This window comes from Pyxicephalus adspersus, chromosome 4 (assembly GCF_032062135.1).
Source record: "Pyxicephalus adspersus chromosome 4, UCB_Pads_2.0, whole genome shotgun sequence".
NCBI lineage: Eukaryota > Metazoa > Chordata > Amphibia > Anura > Pyxicephalidae > Pyxicephalus > Pyxicephalus adspersus.
The window spans coordinates 138,490,117-138,514,276 of record NC_092861.1 but is presented as its reverse complement, the minus strand read 5'-3'; the positions used below and the strand labels follow the sequence as shown (position 1 = coordinate 138,514,276).

The window sequence follows — 24,160 nt, the reverse complement described above, 5'->3', positions numbered from 1 at the left end:
TTTTTTAACAAATGATCTTGTTTGGTAGATAAAAACATTAATGTTTATGGAACAGACTTTTGTTAGTAACATCAACATGGCCTAAGTCTATGAATAGCTAAAAATGTTTCTTTCTTTTACAATTTGTTCCTGGGCAGGGAATGTACAGACACTACGGGATCATCTCATCAGAAAACAAAAGTGAAAAGTCTTAGCCTAGCAGCACTACTATTCCAGTAAAGCTGTATACTATTAGAAGCATTAGTAATAATCACTATTTAATATGGCTGAATTTCTGTAATTGGCATTCTAAGAATGGTGGTGACCAGGTGTATTAAGCCGACCCTGTAACAACAGATTTTTTGGTATAAGTATAGTTCCCGGAATACGCAACTTTCCCGCATATGTACTAATCACTAAAAATGTTCCCACAAAGTCTATTGGGAAACCAACAACACTGCAGCTGTCCTTGGTTTCCACCTCTGATTTCACATCGCAACTATCTCCTGCAGTGATGTACAATAAAAGAAAAGACCCAACTATGATATAAAGTATCAAAATCAAAAGATCAGAAAGACAATCAGACAACTGGCAGAAGTCATCTCTATATCAGTTGAGTAAAGGCCCTTTAAATATAGCCAGAGTGTGCCGCAAATGCAGTATTCCCTAAAATCACAGAAATGGCCCTTTTCACATTTTAGCTTTGTAAGGACTTGGCTGCAAAACTTATTTTTCCACGATACAGAAAAAGTTATGCCATATGGAGACAGTGGAGGTGGGGCACACATGTAAAACAATAGCCCAACTTAAATCTTGCCTCTCCAACTACAACCCTGTACAGACATCAGGAGAAAAACTGCATTTTGTTCTATGGGGAGGGAAGTGCGGAAAACAAGTGGCACCTTGATGTACTCCTTTCCATGGGACAGTATAGTGGTCCTTCATGAATTAACCTGGATGGATTGGTGAACAACATTATGGGACTGCTACACGCTAGAATTTCCCTGAGATGATCATGACCGTTCACCTTGAATGGCAATAATAATAGCACAGTGTTGATCAATCAGGGTTCCTCCAGAGGTTGCTAGGGGTTCTTTGAGCAATTTGTGCCTATTAGGTCAGTTTAACAGACACCAATAATATTTTTGGCTATCTGTAAAGGTGACTGAAAGGTTCTTGGCTCAAAGGAATACGTCTATCTCTTATAACTAAAAACTAGAATGAGAAACAAAATGGAGTGTCTTAGGCCCTTTCAGTGAGCACACTTATGTACTGGTGTCTTGAAGACCTTTAAGTTATATCAAGGTTTCCCCATGTTAACAAGGTAAAAAAGGCTGATTTAACGTGCCTACGTAGCATAGTCAAGGTGCTGCTTTTTTTGTGTACCACTACCTTCTGCATTAGGTTCAGTAAATAATTGCCTGCATTTTGTCTCCAATTGAGTAAGGTAAATATTGAAGACACAGACAGCCTGGAAACCAGCAAATTGAAAGGTCAGCCAAGGTAGCCCAAATATTTCTCTCAGCACAGGTTTTCTTTAGATAGAACAGTGCTTATAGTGGTGAAATAACAGTAGCATTCCACCAGTCAAAAACATGAGACACCAATATTGGATTACAGCTTGCTGTTAGATAAATAATAAATGTAGCAGTACAATGTCTCTGTAAAATGCATCACAGGATTTGTATGGATTTCTCAGCATGTGGCTGACTGTTGATACAAATCTTATGGTCAGAGCTTTTCCTTTCCAACATCCGCTCCTTCAGGTTTTCCATGAGTATTGAATAGTCTATATAACTGTTTATTAATCTTCTCGCTGAGTAAGGACAACAGGTCACAAACAGGGCAGACCAAAAAGGAAAGGGATGTGAAGAAGTGCCAAACTATTGTTATCAAAAAGAAAAATATTTGATATATCTACAATAGTCAACTAAATCTGTTTACTGATTCTGCAAAGCTCTTTTTCAAAACTGCAAGCTCCTTAATGATGAACATCACAAAACTGACTTATTTTAGACTATGGTAGATACGGCTCTCGTTCTGTTGTTGAGTTTTATGTCCCAGTTTACCCTCTTCCACAGTTTACAGTGCAGATTGGAACCAATAAGAAATGCTTTGTAGGATATCTTTTTATGACCATAGGACATTGAAGCTTAGCTGTCCAGATCAAATTACAGAGAGGCTGGTAATTTAATGTTAATTATAATTAATTTGAAACTAACAGAGGGTGAAAAAAAATGAACACGTCAAGGTGTTCATTCCTAGTTCTCTGGTTGATCTATTAATTATTGTTTTCATCCCAGAAAGCACAGCTGGATAATCCACAAGGCAACCTAGGCAGGAGCCAAGGGCCAGATTGATGTTTAAGGGGCCCAAATAAAACCACCATGCTCCTACAAAAAACCAATACGATTGCATAATTGGTTAAAGTTGTGCACCTGTTTATTAACTACTTAACCAACAGGAAGGAAGAGGTTGCACAATGACTTCTATACAAAAAAGTTCCTTGGTTGAAAGAGGGATAACCTATGTATAGCTCCCTTGTGGGTTTGTTTCTGTGTCCTTCTTATGAGGCCATTGGGTTGGGTCATTGAATGGGCATACTACTTGTTAGTAAACCACCAGGTAAGTCACTGTTTTAAGACTAATTGTTGGAGGTCTGTTGTTTTTGCAATGTAGCAGGCAAAGTCCAAAAAGGTTATCTCTTTACATATTGGAACACAGAGAGTAATGTGAGTGGTGAACGGTAGGTAATGTGACTGACCTTTTAGATGACCAGGTTCTTCGACTAAGGTCAACACATCTGCTTTGGCCATTTGGTATGGGGTTACATATTTTACAAATGGATAATGCAACCCAGGGGTGAAGTAATACATACTAGTTAAAGAACATTAGGACCCCAGTGCAGTAAAAATAAAATAGGGTAATCCAAAATATAAGTAAAGATCTACAAGCTTGAAAAAAACAGCAGGGAATTTAGGAATTCACCTTTCATCCCAAAGAGATGAACCAAAAAGCGAATGACTCCAGTCCCCTATATTCTATATGCTCATTTAATAACACTTTCAGATGGAATAGCCCTTTAAAGAAGAGCTGCAACCTAACAATGTCTGAAATATTTGGGGAACTAAGCTTCACAATGTTTGCATAAAGCTTTGGGCCTTTATTTAGAAATGAAACGTATAATCCTCTGCTTTGTGTGCCAAGACCTTCACACACAATACACTTCCATTTACCAGCAGAGTGCAACAAAATCTTTTAACTTTTTACAATAATTCCTGCTAGGAATTAATCTAAAACATTTAGTGTATGTACAAATGCACTTAAAACACATAGGGCCTGGTTTTTTTTAAAGCTCTCCAAGGCTTTTATAAGTGAGGCTGGGTGATCCAGCAGACATGGAATGGATATAGTCCTGAATTGAAAACATTTGCTAACAAATAGCAAATGACTTTGAAGAAATCCATCCCAGGTTTGCTGGATCATCCCGCTTCACTGATGAAAATGTATCCTCTCCAGCCTTGGAGAGCTTTAATAAATCAGGCCCATAGATTCAACAGAATTCTTTATTACATGCCCTTTATCCTTCCCCGAAGAAGATGGCCATTCTGGGACAGAACTAGTACCTACCCTACCAGTTCATTAGGACTATCATTGGTGTAATGTCAATGGCTCCATTTAAATCAAACAGTTGAATTCTCTGAAATGTTGAGCATCTGACACCCATACACATGAAAGAGCAAGGTCTAAAGAATAACAGTCTATCTGTGTTGTAACATGAACCAAATTTTAAATTAGGATAATTTCAAACTTTATTTTCACTTTAGTGAGAATTTACATTTGACGTAATTGATTTCACAGATTTAAAGGATTTATAAACGCCTTTAGCAGACCTGTGAAAAAAATGGAAAGCAGGCAGGGAACTGTTCAACATAACTTGGTGTAGCTTTATTTTTCTTAACCTGATCCTATCCGTTTAAAATCAATCTTTTGCCCAGTTTAACAGCAACATGCTGTCAATCATTGAGACATTAACACAAAGAAATAAAAATCATGCATATTTTACTAGTACAGAGCTGTGATCCTTGATTTAAAAAAACAAAACAAAATAAAACTATATATAAATTATAGTATATTTAACAGCTGTTAGACCTTTAATACATTTCTAAAAATTTGTGTACAGTAAACAGAGCATAGAAAGACTGCAAAATAGGAGAAATATATTTTAAAATGACAATTGTACAGAATAGTATCATATGCTGACTACTAGGTATAAAAGGGAACCTGTTTAATCTAAAGGAAAACAGAGGCATTAATTTCTTACAATTTGTACATATATTTAGGAGCTTTAAAATAGTTTTGCACACATCCGCAACTAGGTCCCCTGGTTTTATTTTATTTATTTTTTTTTACTGTTTAGAAGTGCTGATTACCAGGGACATTTGTGTTGTAAATGCAGTGAATAACCACTCGTAGCATATGCCATCAAAGTGAGTGGTTGACATTTCAGACTGGACAAACTGTTCAGTTCTATGGAATAGGTAAGATGAGCAACCGGCTCCCCACTGTGCTCACCTCTATAGGGATGCATAGTAGTCGTCTGTCAATCCGCCAGGGCAGAGTAATGAACCTTATGTCTGGGGACCAAGGTACACATGTGTGTATAAGTAGCCTTCGAGAGGGGGTAATGCAATTTTAGGTGGAAGCCAAAAAACCTAATTAGTATGATAGTTAGAAGCATTGTATAGGTAATCTTTCCATTATGAAATCCCCAAAAAATGTAGTTATGTCGTATATTTGTGGAAAATTAGACCAGGTTAGCCAGAATGAAAAAAAGCGACCCCTGACAAGTCTGGTAATTTCAACTACTTCCCCTGGCGGACCATACAGGCATACAGAGACTTATAGTATATGAGCGAATTTCATGCAATGTGCATGAGGAGATTCCATCTCTAGAGATGTAAGGTATGCAGGGTTTCATATAGATTTGCAGCTTCCTGCAGCAGATTGCAGGAGAGCAGTAAGCTAGACAGAAAAGTTTTTTATTCTGTATTTCAGTGAGCATGAAGCTGGGAAAATGTATGTAATTTTGCAGACGCAAACGCATGGTAATCAAACCTGGCAGAAAATTACAATTAAAGTCAAAATGATCTACCAACAAAAAAACTAACTCTTGTGCGTGCATTCAATTTGAAAGGCAGGGCTCCGTGATCTACTCGTGTTGCCTTTGCAAACTACAGGTAGATCGCGATCCACCTGTTGGGCACCCCTGCTGTAGTGTTATTCTATTCTTGATTCTATCCTTGAAAAAGCTTTTTTTTCCCACATGACAGTCAGTTGATGGCCACAGTCAATCATTCTGGTAGCCAAACTTGTAGGTGGTAGGTTGATTGGTTTCTGCCGATGGAAGTTGTTTGAAATTCACTAAAGACTGTCGTTGAATAGCTGAAGTCAAACACAGCAAAAACATGGTTTAATTATCCAAATTATCTGTAATGAGCATTCTTTCCAGAAATGAAAATTGAAAATACCAATAGTGGCTGAATCTAAAAAATATTAAAGCAACAACCACACAATTTACAGCAGGGAGCAAATGAAGCATTTGTTTTCTAAAACTGTGGAAAGAAGCAAACAGTTTAGATATTATTGGTGCAGTTCTCTTTAAGCACAACAAAGTATGTCAGTGCTAAATAAATTGAAAAAAAATAAAACTATGCTGCAAAAACCTTCTTCTTAGGACCCCACATTGGAATGAAAGCTGCAACCCTACAGAGACCATTATGCAGGGGAGTTCTTGGCATGGACACAGCTGGGTGAGATCACTTTGTACAAAGATAACTTTCTGCAAAATTTTAATTTTAAAATCCCTCTCCTAATAAAAATATCTGCCGGATAACAGAGAAGTCAATTATAGATGATTCTTTCACCGTGCGTTACTTGTTAACAAGTCAAACATCCTAGTTAAAAGAAGGAAAAACAGATGTAGCCGTGTCCTTGCAGTGTTCAGTCCTTCTCATATCATTCGCCTGATTGCATCATGGTCAGAGCAACCTCAGCTCTGCTCCCACTCAATGGAAAATTCCACTTCAGCTCTAGTGAAATGGTCTTAACCCAGTCACCGGCCCTGGCCGGAGAGCATTAAGGAGTACTGGAAAGCTGAATTTATTTGTTACTAAAAACACAGTGAAAGTTCAGCTCAACGAACCAACAAAAGCACAGAGCTAATGGTTGATAGAAGTAGGTGCTTTCTCCCCTGTAGTGTACAAAGAAGAAGAGAATGAAGAGGGGCTGTCAAAACAATTCTGCTCATTTTGGATCTCCATGCTTAACGAACATTTTGTTTTAACTAACAGAAAGCCAAACAAAGACGTCATGCATTTGGTTTTAAAAAAAACAACTGGGAAATGTTTCCTAGAATCCCACACTAAACAGTCGATTTGCTAAAGAAGCAGAGCATGTAAAAAGTGAAAATTTGAAAAGAAATTCCAATTATGTTCATGACGAAAAAACAAAAAAAAACATTTTTGTTTGTATGTGATTGGATGACTGAAGTTAGCAAAGCTTCATTTCATTTACCGTACTAAGCTGCAAATTGCTGTAAACCAAATTGTAAACCCCAAAAGTGTCTCTAGAAACAATCGTATAAATTCAGGAAAGGGGAGTATGAAAACAATTGCATCCATTACACACAATGGCAGCTGCTAGTTTGCCCACAGTAAACATGGCCAGTAACACCATACATACCAGCGAATGGTGAATTTACAAAGTTATGGCACAGGGGCCTGATAAAACATGGTGAATGGGTAGAACTTCAGGGCTCACCAGAAGATACAAATAATTTTACCATCGATTGTAAAAAGTGCAAATAACAATCCAAGATGTGGCATTGTCATTTTGCTGTTACAATGACTATAGAAAAGTTACAACTGTAATAATGACATTTACAATAAATTATGATGCACAATTACACACACACTATACACAGATACATGATTGCACAATTATTATATTACAAACTATTCATTTAGCAAAATGAATGATAACTTAGCAAAGCTGTGTTTATATGTAGGAGAAAAAACAGTAATTTGCATGACCTTATTACACATTAAAATGAACATTTACTCTCCAAAGTGAATGGTCTCTATCTCTTTACCACCAATTACTAAATTGTTCAGTGCTGGGTTTAATTGGGTTATAAAGAGATCTTGTTTTGAGAGTAAATTGCCATTGCTAATATTTTTTTCTTTTGCTGGTTCCAAGGCTGTTATAGAGATCCATTGATGTTACTGGTTTCTGAGTCACTGACCATCAGCAAATAAGTATATATGGATTTCCGATACTTTCTGGCATCTATTTAGAGAACATTAGCATTTTCAGAAGGATGTTCACAAATGGCAGGCACTATACTCTTCTTATGACAGGTGTGCCTTAAAGTAGGGAAAGGTTAAAAAATTTGGTTTTTGCTGATGTGTGCTATACTTTAAAAAGATTTTTCCTCACTTCCTGTACACCATTTATAACAAAGTACAAACAAAGGTAAAGAACTCTTCCCGCCCCCAGTTATGCTTATGACAAAGCATTAAAAAGCATAAAAATGCCTGGTAAAGCTTTTCACCACTACTTTTTTTTCATATTGACATTTAAAGCATTAAATACATAAATGTGGACCAGAGGTTGAAAAGTTTAATGGGGTGTAACACTTTCATTTGTAAAATAGAACATATATTATAGAGGTCTATATGTCAAAACAAAATGAGGGACAACAAAAAAAAAAAGGAAAAAAAAAAAAAAAAAGAAGTCCTCCCACTGCCTGCCCTGACCCTGGCATTATTTATGTCAGATTGCTGTTCATTAGCTTTGATCTCTTTCTTGTCTCATCATTTTGCCTGAATGTTAACCCCAACCACTCCTGTCTTTGGTGACTATTGGCCCCGCCAATTAATTACTTTTGTTGCTGTGTTTACCTTTCTGCAAAATTAGATGTCCCAAGTGGAGCAAGCTTAAAGAAGATGTTACATTTGCAAACTTGCTGCTGGGAAGAAATTGTCAGTGGTATGATCACTATAGGGGACACAGCAAGGAGGTGAAACACTCACGTGCTTGAACATGTTCTTTACTTGCCAGCCAATGAGCAAAGTGTCACTCTCAGACCAGCTTCTTGACGGGATGATGGATCCCCATAGACTAAGGTAAAGGTTCTCCATGCAAATTCTAGTTAAAAAGAATAATTCCACCAATAGGATCACAACATTGGTCTAAGGCTACAACTATGGGCAATCGTCAACAATTGTAATAATTGTCAAGATCCCTGGCATCTCTGCAATGTCCAATATACAGTCTTTACCAACACCTAATGCCAGCCTATGTACACCCATGCAAGAACAATAGTGTTTTCTCCAGTCCCTTTTAGTTGGGTGTGCCACCCTGCACTTTTCTTTAACCATCTGCTTGCTCCTACTTTCTGCTCATTTAAAAGAGCGCTCAAAACCCATTTTTTCAAACTTGCCTACCCGGCTTCTTCTGTCATTTGAAACCACCACTACTTCCCACCACTACATATCTCCCATCCTATTGTGTGTGAAATTCCCCCACCAACTAGATTGTAAGCTCTTTGGGGCAGGGTCCTCCCCTCATGTATCACTGTCTGTATTAGTCTGTCATTTGCAACCCCTATTTAATGTACAGCGCTGCGTAATATGTTGGCGCTATATAAATCCTGTTTAATAATAATAATATTAATAACCATCTGGCTGTTTTTGGGTTGTTACTGAAAAGTTGGGTCACAATAAAAGAGCAGACACCTTCCTACAGCTCCTTCACACCCAGCTTAACCTAAACTTTTTTAGGGAGAACACTGGACAGAATCACTGTCTAAGACACGAGATATTTCTAGAATGGTCACAAGTTAACTGCTACACTTCTTGCCAGAAAGGTTTATGGTGGTTACTTCACTAGAAACAACTGAATGGATTATATATATATATATAATATATATGGCCAGAATTAGCAGTTAATATAATACAGAAAGAGCTACGTAGCTATGTAAAATGAAAGACAAAGTTTGGTAGAGGAATGACATTCCACACCACTTGTTCCGGCCAGTAACACCTTCAGTAGAATTGCCATGAACCCAGCTTGCTTATAAAAATTGTGGGCCCAGCTGAGCTTTGTGGACAGTTCAATCAAATGGTATTTTTCTATACGTGATGCTGATTGCAAACATCTGCAGCTGGTTAGAATTAACTAAAACAAGTCTATCCTCCCAATCTGCTATTTAACATTTTGCTAGATATTAGTTTAATCACCATTGAGGCTTATCTGTTAGGTGGGGGGATCCTTGTGCTTTAGTTCCAGATGCTGCAATAATTGGACGATGGTAGAATCCTGATGATAGTTTTTCATTTTTTTTCAGGTTTTGCAGAAATAAACAGCTTCAGTCTTTCTAATTTTTTATGTGAGGAAACCCTTGAAATATAATTCTCAGGTTTTAGTGAACCCTGGTAATAATTACTATATACACAGCTCACAGTATAATATTGTGGTGGTCAGTGAGAAGAATATCTCTTACATTGCTGACCAGAAAAAAGAATGTCACCCCTACAGATAGCCAAAAAGATCATTGGTGTCAGACTGACCTGGGAGGCAAAAACTGCTCATTGCTCCAGCAACCCCCAGCAACCCCAGTTGGGAAACACTGAGCTAGAGAATTTAGTCTCCAATCCACTGGCAACCCAAGGTCTGTGCTGGGGACTTCTCAACACTACAGGTTATTTAACTTTGCAGCATCTATTTAGGCTTAAATAAAATTTATGGATGAATTTTTTTGATATTTAAAAGATAAAATATAAACTATAATTTGAGGGCATTAATTTACTAAACATTTATTTGCTATGCTAAATATCATAAGGCTGCCATACATTTTCTCACAAAACACTGCTTTTCTGTCTTTTCTCTTTTTTTCCCTTTTAATTTTAGTGCTGTTGATTTCTTTCAGCCACCTATGTACATCTACACGCACTTGCTTATCCTGCACATTATTGCTCTTCATTAAAACCCTAAAAATGACAAAGGTGGACCATGTTTGCGCATTGTGTGTCGTCATTGCCACTTGCAGTCTCCAAATAGGGCAACGGTGCTAAAGCACAACTGGGAGATGGTTGTCAACCCAAATCAGTGAGAGATTAAAGAAAGAAATAGATTTCTAAGGCTACTTACGTGTGACTTTTGTTGTTGGAAAGGATCCTTCACATTCCTTTCCAACAATAAAAGACTGAAAGATGCATGAAGGAGCGCTGTACAAACAGCACCGTTCTGCGTTATGGAGAAGGGAGGAGATCAAGCGAGCTCCCTGCTGCGCTCTCTCCCCTTCACTTGCATTGCGGTCATACATGGATCCGCCAGGGCGGATCGATGAACAACATCGGATGGCTGCTGTACCCACGTCAGATTCTCATCTGATACTAGCCCTGAAATGATAATCGGACGAGAATCATCTGATGTGTGTACGTAGCCTAAGAATACCTAGGAAAAAAAAATAAATAAAAACAATTTGCCATTACATTTACATGTCAAAGCTTTTTTTTAGCTATTAGCTATTAGTTAGCTATTAGGTATACATGCTGCAACCATTTTTGATCAGGAAGCAATCTTGGAATCAGAATTCCATTTTTGTTTTTTTTTTATGCCTGATGTAATATTTTACAATGAGTTCTCCCTTAACCTTCAGTAAAGATACAGTTGAAGGCCTATATTACACAAAAAATACTGTGCATACGCCTGAAAATTATCAGACAAGAGTGTTACAAGCACCATACATTACATCAAAGAATGCTCCTGACGCCTAACGTATAGAAGTTTAAGGATTGGTGCTCTCGTATTAACTAAAATAAATCATCATGCCTTAACAAATTCAAGGCTCCAGTGGTCTCCCACAAATGTTTTCTCTTGACAGCTCATCAGAAAGGCCCCCGCGTTTTTTGTATACATTCGTGTGGTTTATTTTATTTTATTTTTGTGTGTGTGGTAAAATAGACAAGTATAATTAGGAGCAGGGACAACGCAAGCTTGGTATATTTGCACTTGTGAATGCTGTCAACAAGCAGCCATGTTTGATGTCGAAAGAGTGGTTAAGGGGTCAATGTGAATTTTAAACTGTTTTTTTTTTTTTCGTCTCCTTTATCTACTTGTTACTGCTTTGGTTACAGTTGGCTGATGCATTTGCAATAATCACAGCTTGTGATCTGCAGTTAATAACATGGTGCAAACAGCGATTGTGAACTCATGGTTACTAATGATATCAGCTATTGAAGATACAATAAAATGGGCAGCTGAAAGCCACTGTCTCTATTGTGAGGTACTGTACATCATTACTATTTGTACTCTGAAATAAAAAAAAATCAACTAGATTCTAAAGTAGCCAGGTGATATAACCCCAATATAGTGGAAAACAACAAGCTTTTCTGTAAAGAAATATTCCACAGTCTATCTGTACTTCTGTCAGAAAACATTACATATTATAATGAGGGGAGAACAAATACTCCCTAATTTCCATAACATTGTCAGGTGTTCTATAGGTTAGAGGTAAAGAGAACAGAACAATATGAACTCGCAAGATGTCTAGCAGGATCAACAGGGTTTTTGAACAAATATAAAAAAACAAAGCACTTCGATGGCATAATAAACAGACCAAAATAAAGCCAATAAGTAAAGTATAATTAAAATATATGTAAACCCACAATGAACAACAGGGACGAAGAAGAATCTTTTAAAGGACATCCAATCACTCAGGATTGTGCACAGAATAAGGTTTGGGCCACATGGAGTGCAGTTGTGGTTTAGGGTGGATGGTCAGTCCCCCTAACCCTAGCTAGCACTATAGTAGTAAATGCTTACTTAAACTTAACTAACCATAGGTGAAAGAACTTACCCCTACACAAAAGGCTGGATAAAAGGAGCAGAATGACCTCTCCCATTCATTGGGACTAAGACCTTATCCCTAATGTAAGTTTGAGGTGAGCTAGCGCTGGATGGGGTTAAGGGGTTGAGCCATACATTCAACAACCACAACCAAATGTCTCCAAGCCCTACAGTTCATCTGTGGTAAAAGGATTTAGGAGGTCCTGCTACTGACCTGCAGTGAGGTCTGGTCTAAGATCCTATTCAGTCTTAAAATTCTAAAAACCCATTCTGCACATTTGTTCCAGTCAGCGACTCAATATATAATGTTGAGCCTATCAATGTCCCTTTAGGGCAATGGTCCCCAACTCTACGGACATCACTGACCACTAAATTCATAATTTTAAATCCCATGGACCATTATGATTTTTTTTTTTTTTTTTTAAAGATAAATACATTTGTAAAATAATGATTTTCCCTATGGTGCCTGACGAGGACTGTGGAGGCTCTGATTCATTGATCAGCTCACGGTTAATAAGTGAAGTATTACTATTGTTACTATTATCATTAGTTGCATTATCTTTAGTATTACTAAAGAAATCCAAAATATTTGTTTGCTTTTTCTCACTTATTATGGGTTTATTTCATTCGAATCTAAGACCAAACAAAAAATGATAGTTATCAAAGTCAAACTATTTGATGCCATTAAATATAACAGATAAAGAAAATACACAGTTAGGGTCATACTTACCTAAAAGAGCATCTGAGAAATAAATAAAATAAAACAATCGGATGAGAATCGGTATTCACTGAGAGCAGTGACTGTTGTAATGGTGGAAACAATACTGAAGCGTACGGCTCGGCAACGCCTCATACAACTCCCTTGTTTATCTGTCTCTAGTACAGTTCGTGAATTTAGTGCAATATAAAGGCAAAATTTGTCCTTCAGAATAAAAGAATGTATTAGAATATTATTTTTGTTTTAATATTATTAATAAAACATAAAAATTGCAAAACATTGTCCAAATTTTTCTGTGGATAACCAAAATTTTCTTGTGGACCCCTGGTTGGCGACTGCTGATTTAGGGGAAAGTAATGAACAAATAACCCTTGCAAAGTGTGTGTATGTGTGTTCTATTCATACAGATATATTTAAAAGATTGTTCCCATTTCATCACAAGGACCTGGGTAGAAGCATTATCCACACTGTGCTAAAGTTAGAGGAACTAAAAGAAAAACCTTCTGTAGTTTCTATCATTACAGAGATGCTCAGATTACTAAAGAAAACAGTTTACCACTGGTGCCAAAAAAATGGGTAAGCAAGATCTGAATCAAACTGCCCATAATTCATTACAAGGACACAAAGCCATTATAATACAAGATGAATTAAAAAACAAGGGCTAATTTGTTGTTGCCATCTGCAGCCTTGAACTTTATTGGGGCATTGTTCTCTTTTCTATATATTTTACAACTACAAATGTAATTTGCAGGCAGAACAATATTATCAGTAAAGTATTTCTGCTGTTACATTCCAGCAAATGAAGAGTGCCATCTGGTACTCTACCTGAACTGCCTACCCACCGATATGCAGGAAAATCCAACAATGTAAGCATCTCACTTGCTGTAAGTGTTGGGGTGATATATATCTCTTGTAGTACTTGGAAATTGTATCCTTATCATTAGCCTTAAAACATATGCAGGGAAAGTTACACAAAGTACCAATGTTCCAAATTACCAATATTCCCTTTAAAGAACAGCTTTGCATATATAAGACCCAGGGAGTAATTCATTATAGTAATTATAGTCGCTGGAAACGATCGTTGGTGATCATTTCCAGTGACAGGAGAAGGAACGCTCACTGTGGGACAGCGCTGTTCAGTTGTATGGAAAAAGGAGGATGAGTGGTGGATGCTCTGCTACATGCTCCCATATAGTAGCCAGTGGAGGGTGGTAATGGCCGGTTGTGTAGAAATGTAGGATGGCAGCTCAAGATATTGCATGGCAGGGTGGGGGGGGTCTGTTTTAGCGCTATGTTTTCCCCCAGGGGGAAAACCGTCTTCTATCTGCACTCTTAAGGCACCACTTTAATTGATGCAGCGAAAATCCATTACAGCAAAATTACATTTTATTTGGTGTAGTAATTTTTTTTTCCATAAGCTGTGCATACTTGCCAAATATGGTGCAAACTTACCTTTATAAGGTGACCTGCAACCATGGCAAATCCAGGAACCTGCCACCGTTGCATCATTTGTTACTGCCATTTTTGAAGTGTCTCCGTTGTTCTACTTTGGTCATTGGTTGGCTACTGATGATTTAACACCTGCATATTATTATTATTATGAAACAGTATTTATGAAGCTCCAACATATTGGGGGCCGTGTATTGAGCCAGGTTCAACAAAACAAAAAGCAACCAGGAATTTCTTTCTACATTATACACCTACCTGCCCCTACAGCTTTCATTCACTTGCTGGACAAAATGTTACAAAATTGGACTTGCCAGAGAGGAAGTCAAATAGGCCACACTTCACAAAATCCACCAAGCAAAGGAGTGACTCCATATCAGCAGGTTAGCATTTAGATGCCAGCAGCAGGATGGCTAGTGTCACATGAACTTAACTGTTTTCCTATTTTCAATAAGAACAGGAGTTTCCTTTTAAATTTCCTTTTTAGCATTAAAGAAATCAAACTCTCCTCTCTTTGATGTCTTGTAATGTGACCACCATGATGATCCCCAGCAGGAACATCCTGAATGCACTTTTATTTTTTTCCTATACTTTCTTCAGCACCCCCAGCTGGGTCCCAGCTTTCCAGAACACTGCAGGGGTCCCGACCTTCTGTGTAAGTTGGAGAAAGCTGAAAAAAGTCTCGGAAAAATAAGATTGTACTTTAGAATTAAAAAAGTGGTGATTTAAAAAAAGGGACAGGTTTTGGACTTTACAAAGTCCATATATTATTTTAATTAGCTTTCTTGATCTTAAATTTTCTATATATTTTACTATTTTGTAAGGTAACGTTTCAGTGGCAAAAATCAGTATTGGCCTTTCGCTATTGAATTCGACTAAAAACTGGAGATTAAAAAATACCGAAAATTACTTCTGAAGCCACAACGAGATGCCTTGGCTCCCTGCTTTTATTCCTGCACTACGCCTGACAGGAGAAACTAGTCACAATTCACAATTGCGACATGTTACAGGAAAAGTATAGGTACTCAAATTCTTCATTGTATCAAAGGGTGTATGTCAAAAATAATACAGATAAACTAAAGAAGCATTCCCAATAAAACACCCTTCAAAGAGAAAAGACTGTGCAGTTGAGAGGTGTGAGTAACAGTTCTTTTACCCTTACTATGTATGAAGTAATGTGTGAAGTGTGTTACGGCTTGAGATGATAGTATCCAGTTTGAGAAACTTCTTAGATCCTTCATTGACACTTACATATGACCTGCAGTTGACCTGCTTCTAGTGGAATTTGCATTCCAAGTGGCTGAAAAAACACTACAGTAGGTCAACAGTGTCAAAATACAACAACAACTGTTTACTATGCAAGTGTTTTTTAGGTTCTCATTTATTTTAAAAGGAATGCCTGCCACCTGAGCTAGAATTAAGATTAAGCACAACACACCTGTGCCTGTAGGTGGAGGAGACAAAAAGATGACTTTGCCATGTATAGAAATCAGACACACCTTTTTAGTCATGTCACGTATGATTATTTTTACATAACATCAAAATATTCTAAGAGAACTCAGCACCAGTAAAACTAGAACACGTTCTGTTTAAAAGAGGTGAGCATAGCCCTGGGTGTCACAGTGGCAAAGATCCTCAAAAGCTGCAGTAGATAGGAGAAAATAAAATACTTAATTCCATTCAATGCATCATCAAGAGACTGTGCCCAGAAAGCAATTAGGAGGTGGTGTAACTTGTGTAATCTTCTGACAAATGATTGTGCGATACAAGAAATCCCCAGCACTCTTTCCAACAGGCCAGGAAAAAGTAATTATTTAAAAGTGTTTTTACAATTAAAGTTTAGTTGTACACATTTGTTAGGTCACACTACCATGCCAAGGCTGCACCCCTGCAAAACAAAGTCTCCACTTCTAGAGCTTCAGTCTTGTAACAATAATATTAATAAATAAACTGATAGCAGGTATGGCTTGTAAGTAGTCCCTTCCTTCTTTAAGGTACAAAAATACACCAGAAGCTCAGATTTACTTAATGACATATAAAGACCTCCAGTGTGTACATGAACCAAATATACCAAGCCAAGCAAAAATTGCCCCCGGTCAAACTAATCTAAAACAAATTTTAAAGACCCTAGCAGGCATATTTATGTGTGTGCCTATGGAAAGGACTTGAGTGTAAACTATAAACAGCATGGTGGCTCGGAGGTAGCACTATGGCCTTTGCAGCACTAGGTTCCACATTCAAATGTCGGCCAGGACATTATCTGCAAGGAGTTTGCAGGTTCTCTCTGTGTCTGTGTGGGTTTCCTCCGGCATCTCAAAAACACGCAGTTAGGTTAATTGACTTCCCCCAAAATTACCTTAGACTGTATTAATGACATATGACTATGGTTGGGACATTAGATTGTGAGCCCCTTTGAGGGACAGTTAGTGACACGACTATGGACTTTGTCATCGCGCTGTATATGTCAGCGATATATAAATACTGTGTAATAATAATTAAGAGAATAGGACTGATTTATAAACTGGCCTGCCTATGTAAACTAATGCTTTGAAATACACATTTCATCAGTGCAGGTGCCATACTTACAAAGCAAAAGATGTGTCTACACATTGTAAATCAATTCTACCTGCTGTGTCTTAACATGAATTGGAACAAGAAAAAGGGAAGATTTCATAAAAGGATAAGACAAGTTTAATTCCAGACACTTCAAGGGCCACTTTTGGGCATTCCTAAACATGTTACCTATAATTAGAAATACTTCTGCTTCCCCCACCTCTTATATTGTAAGCTCTTTTTGGCAGGGTCCTCTCTTCCTCATGTGTCACTGTCTGTATGTATGTGTCCCTTGCAACCCCGATTTAATGTACAGGGCTGCATAATATGTTAGCCCTTTATAAATCCTGTTTAATAATATTGTTCCATATCTTACTTGGCTGATTCGGAAACCATTTACATTTGTAGTCAATCAATAGTTAATAATATTCATTATATCACTGGAAGCCAAAAAAATGTGAGAGGGATTACCTCATGATGAAGGGGATGAAAGGTGCCATGCTAAGGGCCGAGTAGGTGCCATCCATGGGAGAGGGGTACAGCTTACTCAGGATAAGCAGCAGAAGGTACAGGCTGGGGTGAAGCTTTGATTCACCTGTGGGACTAAAACATAGAGAGAGTATATTTTAATAGAGAGATAGATACACAGACAACAATTGATTGAAAGACATAAAGACAAATAGATAATGTAATATGTCAGACAACTTAAACGTATATATTTATTATGGGTGGTAATGGAGGCCCAATCATCCCTGGAAACTCCTCCAGGTTTTCATCAGTAAGTTGCTAGCACTGCCCTTCTCACCAAGTATTATCCTTATGCTACATTTAAAACGATAATTCCAGCAATAACAGTAAGACTTCTTTGCCCCATGGCAGTTGGTCAGATTTGGGAAGTCAAGTGAAGAGACTTATCCTATGTACCATATTTAGAAAGATGTAGTGGGTCACCTCTGCCTCAACCCTCCTCTCCCCTCTCCATGGACCTGTACAGTTCTGTGTGTATAGCATTCATTTATTCTAGCATCATTGGAAATTATCAAGGAGGGGTATTTCCAGCGACATAAATTTTCCTTCTATACATAGCTTTAATTGCTAGAACCCTTGAGATAAAAATAAATAAATAAAAATCCGTGGGAAATCAGCCTGCAGGCCCAAAGATGCAAGAGTTTGCAACATTAAAAATGACAAATGTGAATAGGACCTTGTCCAATGGGTGGCAGGTCAAATCTTTATTTTCTTCAAGAGATATCAGTGCCACTGCTATTCCACACTGCTAGGAACCAGATGTCCCAACATATCAGCCACCAGCTGGACACCATGTCACTACTGCACAGAGCAGGATATATGCTACCATACATGCAAGTGTCAAATAGCAATTTATTAAGTTTTATTTAACAAGGGGACAAGGTAACTTTAAAATGAATGCTGCAGTCAGACTTATCCATCCCCACCACTCATCTTCTGTTGCCTTTGTTTGTAGTTATTATTATTGTAATAAACAGGATTTATATAGTGCCAACATATTAGGCAGCACTTTACATTAAATAGGAGTAGAAAATGACAGACGGATGCAAACAGTGACACAGAAGTAGCAGAGGACCTTGCCCCGAGGAGCTTACAATCTAGTTCCCTTCATTGGCTTTCATTTCACCTCAGAATCAAATTCAAGCTCCTGTGTTTTGTCTTCAAATCCCTCCACAGTACTTGTCCCACTTACCTTTCTGACCTGATGGAAAAATACTCCCTCCGATCCTCCTCCCTCCGATCCTCCAATGACCTACTAATGACTTCCTCACTCATAACCTATTCACATGCTCAGCTCCAAGACTTTTCTAGAGCTGCCCCGACTCTCTGGAAAGGTCATCTTCATTTTATTTGACTTGCCCCTACTTTCTGCTCCTTTAAAGCCCTAAAACCCATCTTTTAAAACTTGCCTACCCCTCTTATTCTATCTCCTAAACCCTCACTACTTCCCTCCACTTCATACCCCCCTCCTATTGTGTGATACTTCCTCCACCTCTTAGGTTGTAAGCCTCTCCTTTACCTGTGTCATTGTTTGCATTGGTCTGTTATTTGTATCCCCTATTGAATGCAAGGGCTGCATAATATGTTGGCGCTTTATAAATACTGTTTATTATTATTATTATTATTATTAATAATAATAATGGAAATAAAATGGATTTAAATCAAATCAAGCTTTAAGACACTATATAAGCAAATACTACACACAATGCAAACTAAATGATTAGAGCAGCCCTGTTCATTAGTAAATAGCACATCTATAATGATTACATACAAGGAACTAACATCATTAAAACAAAACTCATTTAATCTATTTATCCAAGGTCTGTATTGCTGCAGCTCTTCCTGTAATGTTCCTTACCACCCTCCCCATCCCTTAGCCTTTAACACTTCATAAAATGACCTCACTAAAACCATTACATCCGCAATGTGGAAGACAGCAAGATGGCAGATGGGCTATTTCTCCTGACATTTGCTTAAGAAGCCCAAACCCGGGATATTTGTTTTGCATTGAAGTTTGCTGTTTGTTTTGCTCAGTCCCACATCTAACAGTTTTCACACTCAGGGAACTATTTTTACTCTCTGAACTTGGAGACATAAATCAGAGTTCCACCCCTAGGTTACAAAGGGAGCCCTTCAACAAAGCTGACCTTCCCGACAGTCCCATGGTTAATAAAGCCGCCCCCAACTGTCACAGGGGTTGCCTGGCATGTAAAACAGAAAATAAATGGGAGGCAAGCTGCCTGGTTACACTATCCAGAGACCCTGAAAGGTATTTGTCATGGCAGGGCAGCATCTGCAAGCAGAAAAAAAAAAGGCCTGTCATTCCATGCTGCCTTTCAAATTCTTTCATAAAGCGAGTGCAATGGTGTGGAAAATAAGCATGTTATGACACACTATCCAGGCTTCAGCTGTGAAAGTGATGGCTCCTTTTACTGCCTGATAAGCTATGGCTGTTAGCTGTGCAACATGCACAGGCAGCAGATAGCCATAACTAAGGGGTTTTCTCCACTCACCAACCCCCAAAAAAAATAAAACCTTACCAGCACCCTGATAAAGCGACACGCCCGAAAAGTCTCGCCTTTTCTTTATAAGTTTTTTTTTCTTTGGGATAATTAAAGAAACATTTATAAGAACCAAAAAACAAAATGGGCACTTTATTATATCCATCAACATTTCAAAAGAAGCTTAAAGCTGACTGCTAGGTTCATGTTGTGGGTGGAAATCTAGTATGACCTACAACTAACTTCCTCACTCATAACCTCATCACATGCACGGCTCCAGGACTTCCTCGTCCTATTCGGTTAGCTCCTACTTTCTGCTTATTTAAAAAAGCACAAAAAATGTTATTTTCAAACTTGCCTACCCATCTTCTTCTGTCTCTTAAACTCTCACTATGTCCCACCACTACATATCTCCCCTCCTATTGTGTGTTACTTCCCCCACCTACTAGATTGTAAGCTCTTCGGGGCAGGGTCCTCTCCTCCTGTGTCACTGTCTGTATTCATCTGTCATTTGCACCCCTATTTAATGTACAGCGCTGCGTAATATGTTGGCACTATATAAATCCTGTTTAATATTAATAAGCTAGGTGGCAGCACCCTGGCCTTTGCAGCGCTAGTTCCCAGGTTTGATCCTCGGCTAGGACACTAACTGCATGGAGTTTGCAGGTTCTCCCCATGTCTGTGTGGGTTTCCTCCGGGTACTCGGGTTTCCTCCCACATTCCAAAAACATGCAGTTAGGTTATTGGCTTCCCCAAAAAAATTAAACTGTATTAAAGGACATATGGCTGACGTAGGGACAATAGATTGTGAGCTCCTTTGAGGGACAGCTAGTGACATTACTATGGACTTTGTACAGAGCTGTGTAAAATGTTGGTGTGATATAAATACTGTGTAATAATATTAATTATGGGACCAAGGTATTAAAAGTCAGCCAACAAAAGCTCTGTTGCACAGATGATAGATTTTCATCACATTTCTTCCTGATGGTGTCTGGTGAAAATCTTGCATTGGAAAAAACAGTCCTATAACATAATTCACCAATGTGCCATGCTTGTTCGCTAGTGCCAGCCATTCTTTAATATTGTGAAGGACACAGTAGGTAAGTTGGTCCTCTCTCTCCATAGAAAAGACTGGCTGCTCTTTTGTAATCATTATGTTAGGACACATATTGGCCAAAAAACAGTTTTGCTCAAACTTTTATTTACGTATGAGTGCTAGTGCTCAAAATTGTTCATATGTATCTTTTGGTAAGGCATGGGTTCACCCTACAGTATGCAATAATAAAAAGATTACATTTGGGTAAGCAGCCAGTGGCATAATGTTTCAAGTCTGTCTATCCTGAGAATACTGAGATATTATTAGACAGTCACAAAGCACCCGTTAAAGCATCAATGAATAGAAATGAAGAAAAATCTGAATATTCACATTCATGGCAATGGTAAAAGTCTGGCCTATACTAGTCATGTCTCAGGTCACACAGAAACAAGTTTAGAGCTGCACTATGGCAAATCACTAAACAACTGACTAGGGATGACTGCTATCATCTCATCCTGAGGAGCACACAGAGAAGTGTCTTTTGCTCAACCTGCTCCTTCCCTCTCGATCAACGAGGGCGTGTGTACAGCACTTAATTGTACTAGTATCCCTGGAAACAATCAAGATTTTCCAGATATATAAATTTAACATCTGTACACAGCTTCAATCTATACCCTCTATATAAACTGCTGTTGGAAATGTTCATTAGTGATCCTTTCCTGTGTTGAAAAATCTTGTTCTTGCCTATAGAAAGGGGAGAATGAATGAAAGGTGTCCCAGTATTATCTCCAGATTTTTTTTAAGCTAGGTGGCTGCTCCTGTATTGTGACCCAACTTTTCAGTAACCACTCAAAAAAAGCCAGGTAGTTATTGAAAAGTGCCGGGTGGTGCGTCCAGCTAAAAGAGGCTGGGGAGAATACCGTGTCCTTTTGACTAGGAAACAATAACAACCTTTTGTGTCAGTTGTTTAGTGATCTGGCATGAAGGATAACAAAAAAGTGTCAGGGACCACTAAGCAGAAGTTTAATTTTTGCCCGAGACACCACAAGCATTTGTTTAGGTGAGGAATTGGGAGTAAGGTTGCATAGAAGATCTAAAAAAAAGACTGCAGTCCTGTCTAGAACCACACATGAAAGAAAGTGATACTCAATATAGCTGCACAGGATCATGAAAAATTATTTACCACTCAAAATACAGTAAAACTAAGCAGCCCCTAATTTTAAATTCTGTCCAAAACACTTCACTGACACAAGCATGTTGTAGAGCCCTAGGGTAATAACATAAGCTATAGTTTGAATATAGTTTACATCCTTTAAAGTAGCCTGCACAGAAAGAATAATTCGTCTTGACAGGCTCCTCTCTCTGATCAATAAAACTGTTAAAACATGAGCTAGAAGCAGATCACATTGCCAGCAGAGTTTCCAGTAAATAATGAACATGTGAGTTACTGGACACATTTAGTTAGTCATTCAATAGAAAATGCTATTAGGCAGGACACGTGGGCAGCCAAGTCTGTGCATAATGTAGAAAACAGCAATGTGTAATCAGTTTCTTTTAATAGTACACTCATTGCCTTTCAAAGAACACAAAACTTACCGTGGAGCCCTTCTCCAAATCCATTTAGTGAGCAAACGTACATGGCAGGTAATGAAAAACCTCTCTCCCGGAGAGCGAGGTTCAAAAACATGACCAGTGCAACACTGCCAGATGCCATCACCATTTATCCGCTGGATTAAAACTATGCTCCGGGCGAACATGAACCGTTTAATGAACAACTGTAGTCTAAATAGCAATCTTAGGCTCCAATGCAATAAAAAAAATGTAAATCTCTAAATGTAACATTATATGTATTCTTTTTTTGTATTCTAGTGTTTAAAAGGGCTTACTGTATTTAAATTAGAACTGATTTCTGACATCCTAACAGAATTAACGTTGGTCCATGTGTCAGTAATGTTACATAGTTAGGTTGAAAAAAGACATAAGTCCATCAAGTAAAACCACTAGGGAAAGGATAAACATATCCCAGATAAAAACCCTTTTGACATTATTGATCCAGAGGAAGGCAACAAAAAAAACCTCTGGTATAATTTGTCCAACAGGAGAAAAAATGTAAAGCATAAATAATAGAAGGCTAAAGGTGGCCATACACTGGTCACTGGGCAAGACCACTCCTTGATACTGATCATTAACTAGTTATTGCCATTCATCTATTGAAAAGGAGAACGGATATGCAAGCAGGAACACCCCCAAACAGACACCAGTCAAGGGAAGCCCTCCTGGAAATTTACACCCATGACCAGCATAGCAGTGTTGTATACACTATGCTTCATATCTATCAAGCAAGGACATTCCTTCCCTATCAATTTTTAAACGATCAAATATTAAACAAGGATATCTTTCTTTTTTTTATACTAAAGTTAGATACACTGTATTTTTTTGCCACCTCAAAAGTTATGGGTAGTACAAGCATCATCGAATTTATGGGTAGTACAAGCATCATCGAATTACACACAACACATTCGACTAAGTTTAATAATCAGAACATCACATCAGTGCACATGATGGGCATCCAACAGTTGTAATTTGGTAATCATGGAAATATATATATTTTAGATAGATAGATAGATAGATAAGATAGATAGATAAGATAGATAGATAGATTAGATAAGATAAGATAAGATAGATAGATAGATAAGATAGATAAGATAGATAAGATAGATAACATAGATAAGATAGATAAGATAGATAGATAGATAGATAGATAGATAGATAGATAGATAGATAGATAGATAAGATAGATAGATAGATAGATAGATAGATAGATAGATAGATAGATAGATAGATAGATAGATAGGGGAATTTCCCCATTCTATCCAGACGGGCTGCACATGTTCATTTTTTAGAATTCTAAACCTTAAACCTATATGTATGTACTTCATTGCTTGCCAATACAAGCCCTGATGAAGAGGGGCTTATGTAGTAAAGGTAACTACTAGTTAAACATAATTCAATGTGGGTCTACTTTTAAAAAGCCAGGTCAAAATGTTGCCATTTTATTAGTTGTCAGTTAAAGTTATCACCAGTATTTAGATAGCACTGACTTAATACACAGCACTTTTAAGAGAACATAGTTCCATTAGGGAGACAAGAGACGCTGCCCTTCCTACTGAACAGTGAGTGGGCTCGCATCATAGAAGCTTACAGAAAATAATAGCCAGAAGAAATAACACTTGGCCACCACTTACAGATGCAGTGCTAAAAATATAGGAAATGATAGGCTAGTACGATGTTGTCAACCTTTTTGCTTTTGAACATCAGAACTAAGAAAGTCCTACTTTCCTAAATTTAGGACAATAAAAGTGGGAACTTCAAGTGACACTCAAGTTGTAGTAGCAATAATCAGGTCTCAAGCAGGGTGAAGGAAGCAACAATGGCAAGAAAGTCTTACTGTAGGCATCTACTGCGGCCATACATGGGGCAATA

The 24,160-nt window shown here is 37.9% G+C and overlaps 1 protein-coding gene across 1 annotated transcript in view; it reads right to left on the bottom strand.

The window, feature by feature from the left end:
- THADA (THADA armadillo repeat containing) overlaps positions 1–24,160 on the bottom strand; it is a gene marked incomplete in the record, with an annotated part of 349,766 nt that overhangs the window by 167,242 nt on the left and 158,364 nt on the right. The window contains 1 exon segment of the mRNA XM_072409779.1: positions 17,084–17,215. Within this exon segment, the coding sequence (XP_072265880.1) occupies positions 17,084–17,215 (132 nt within the window).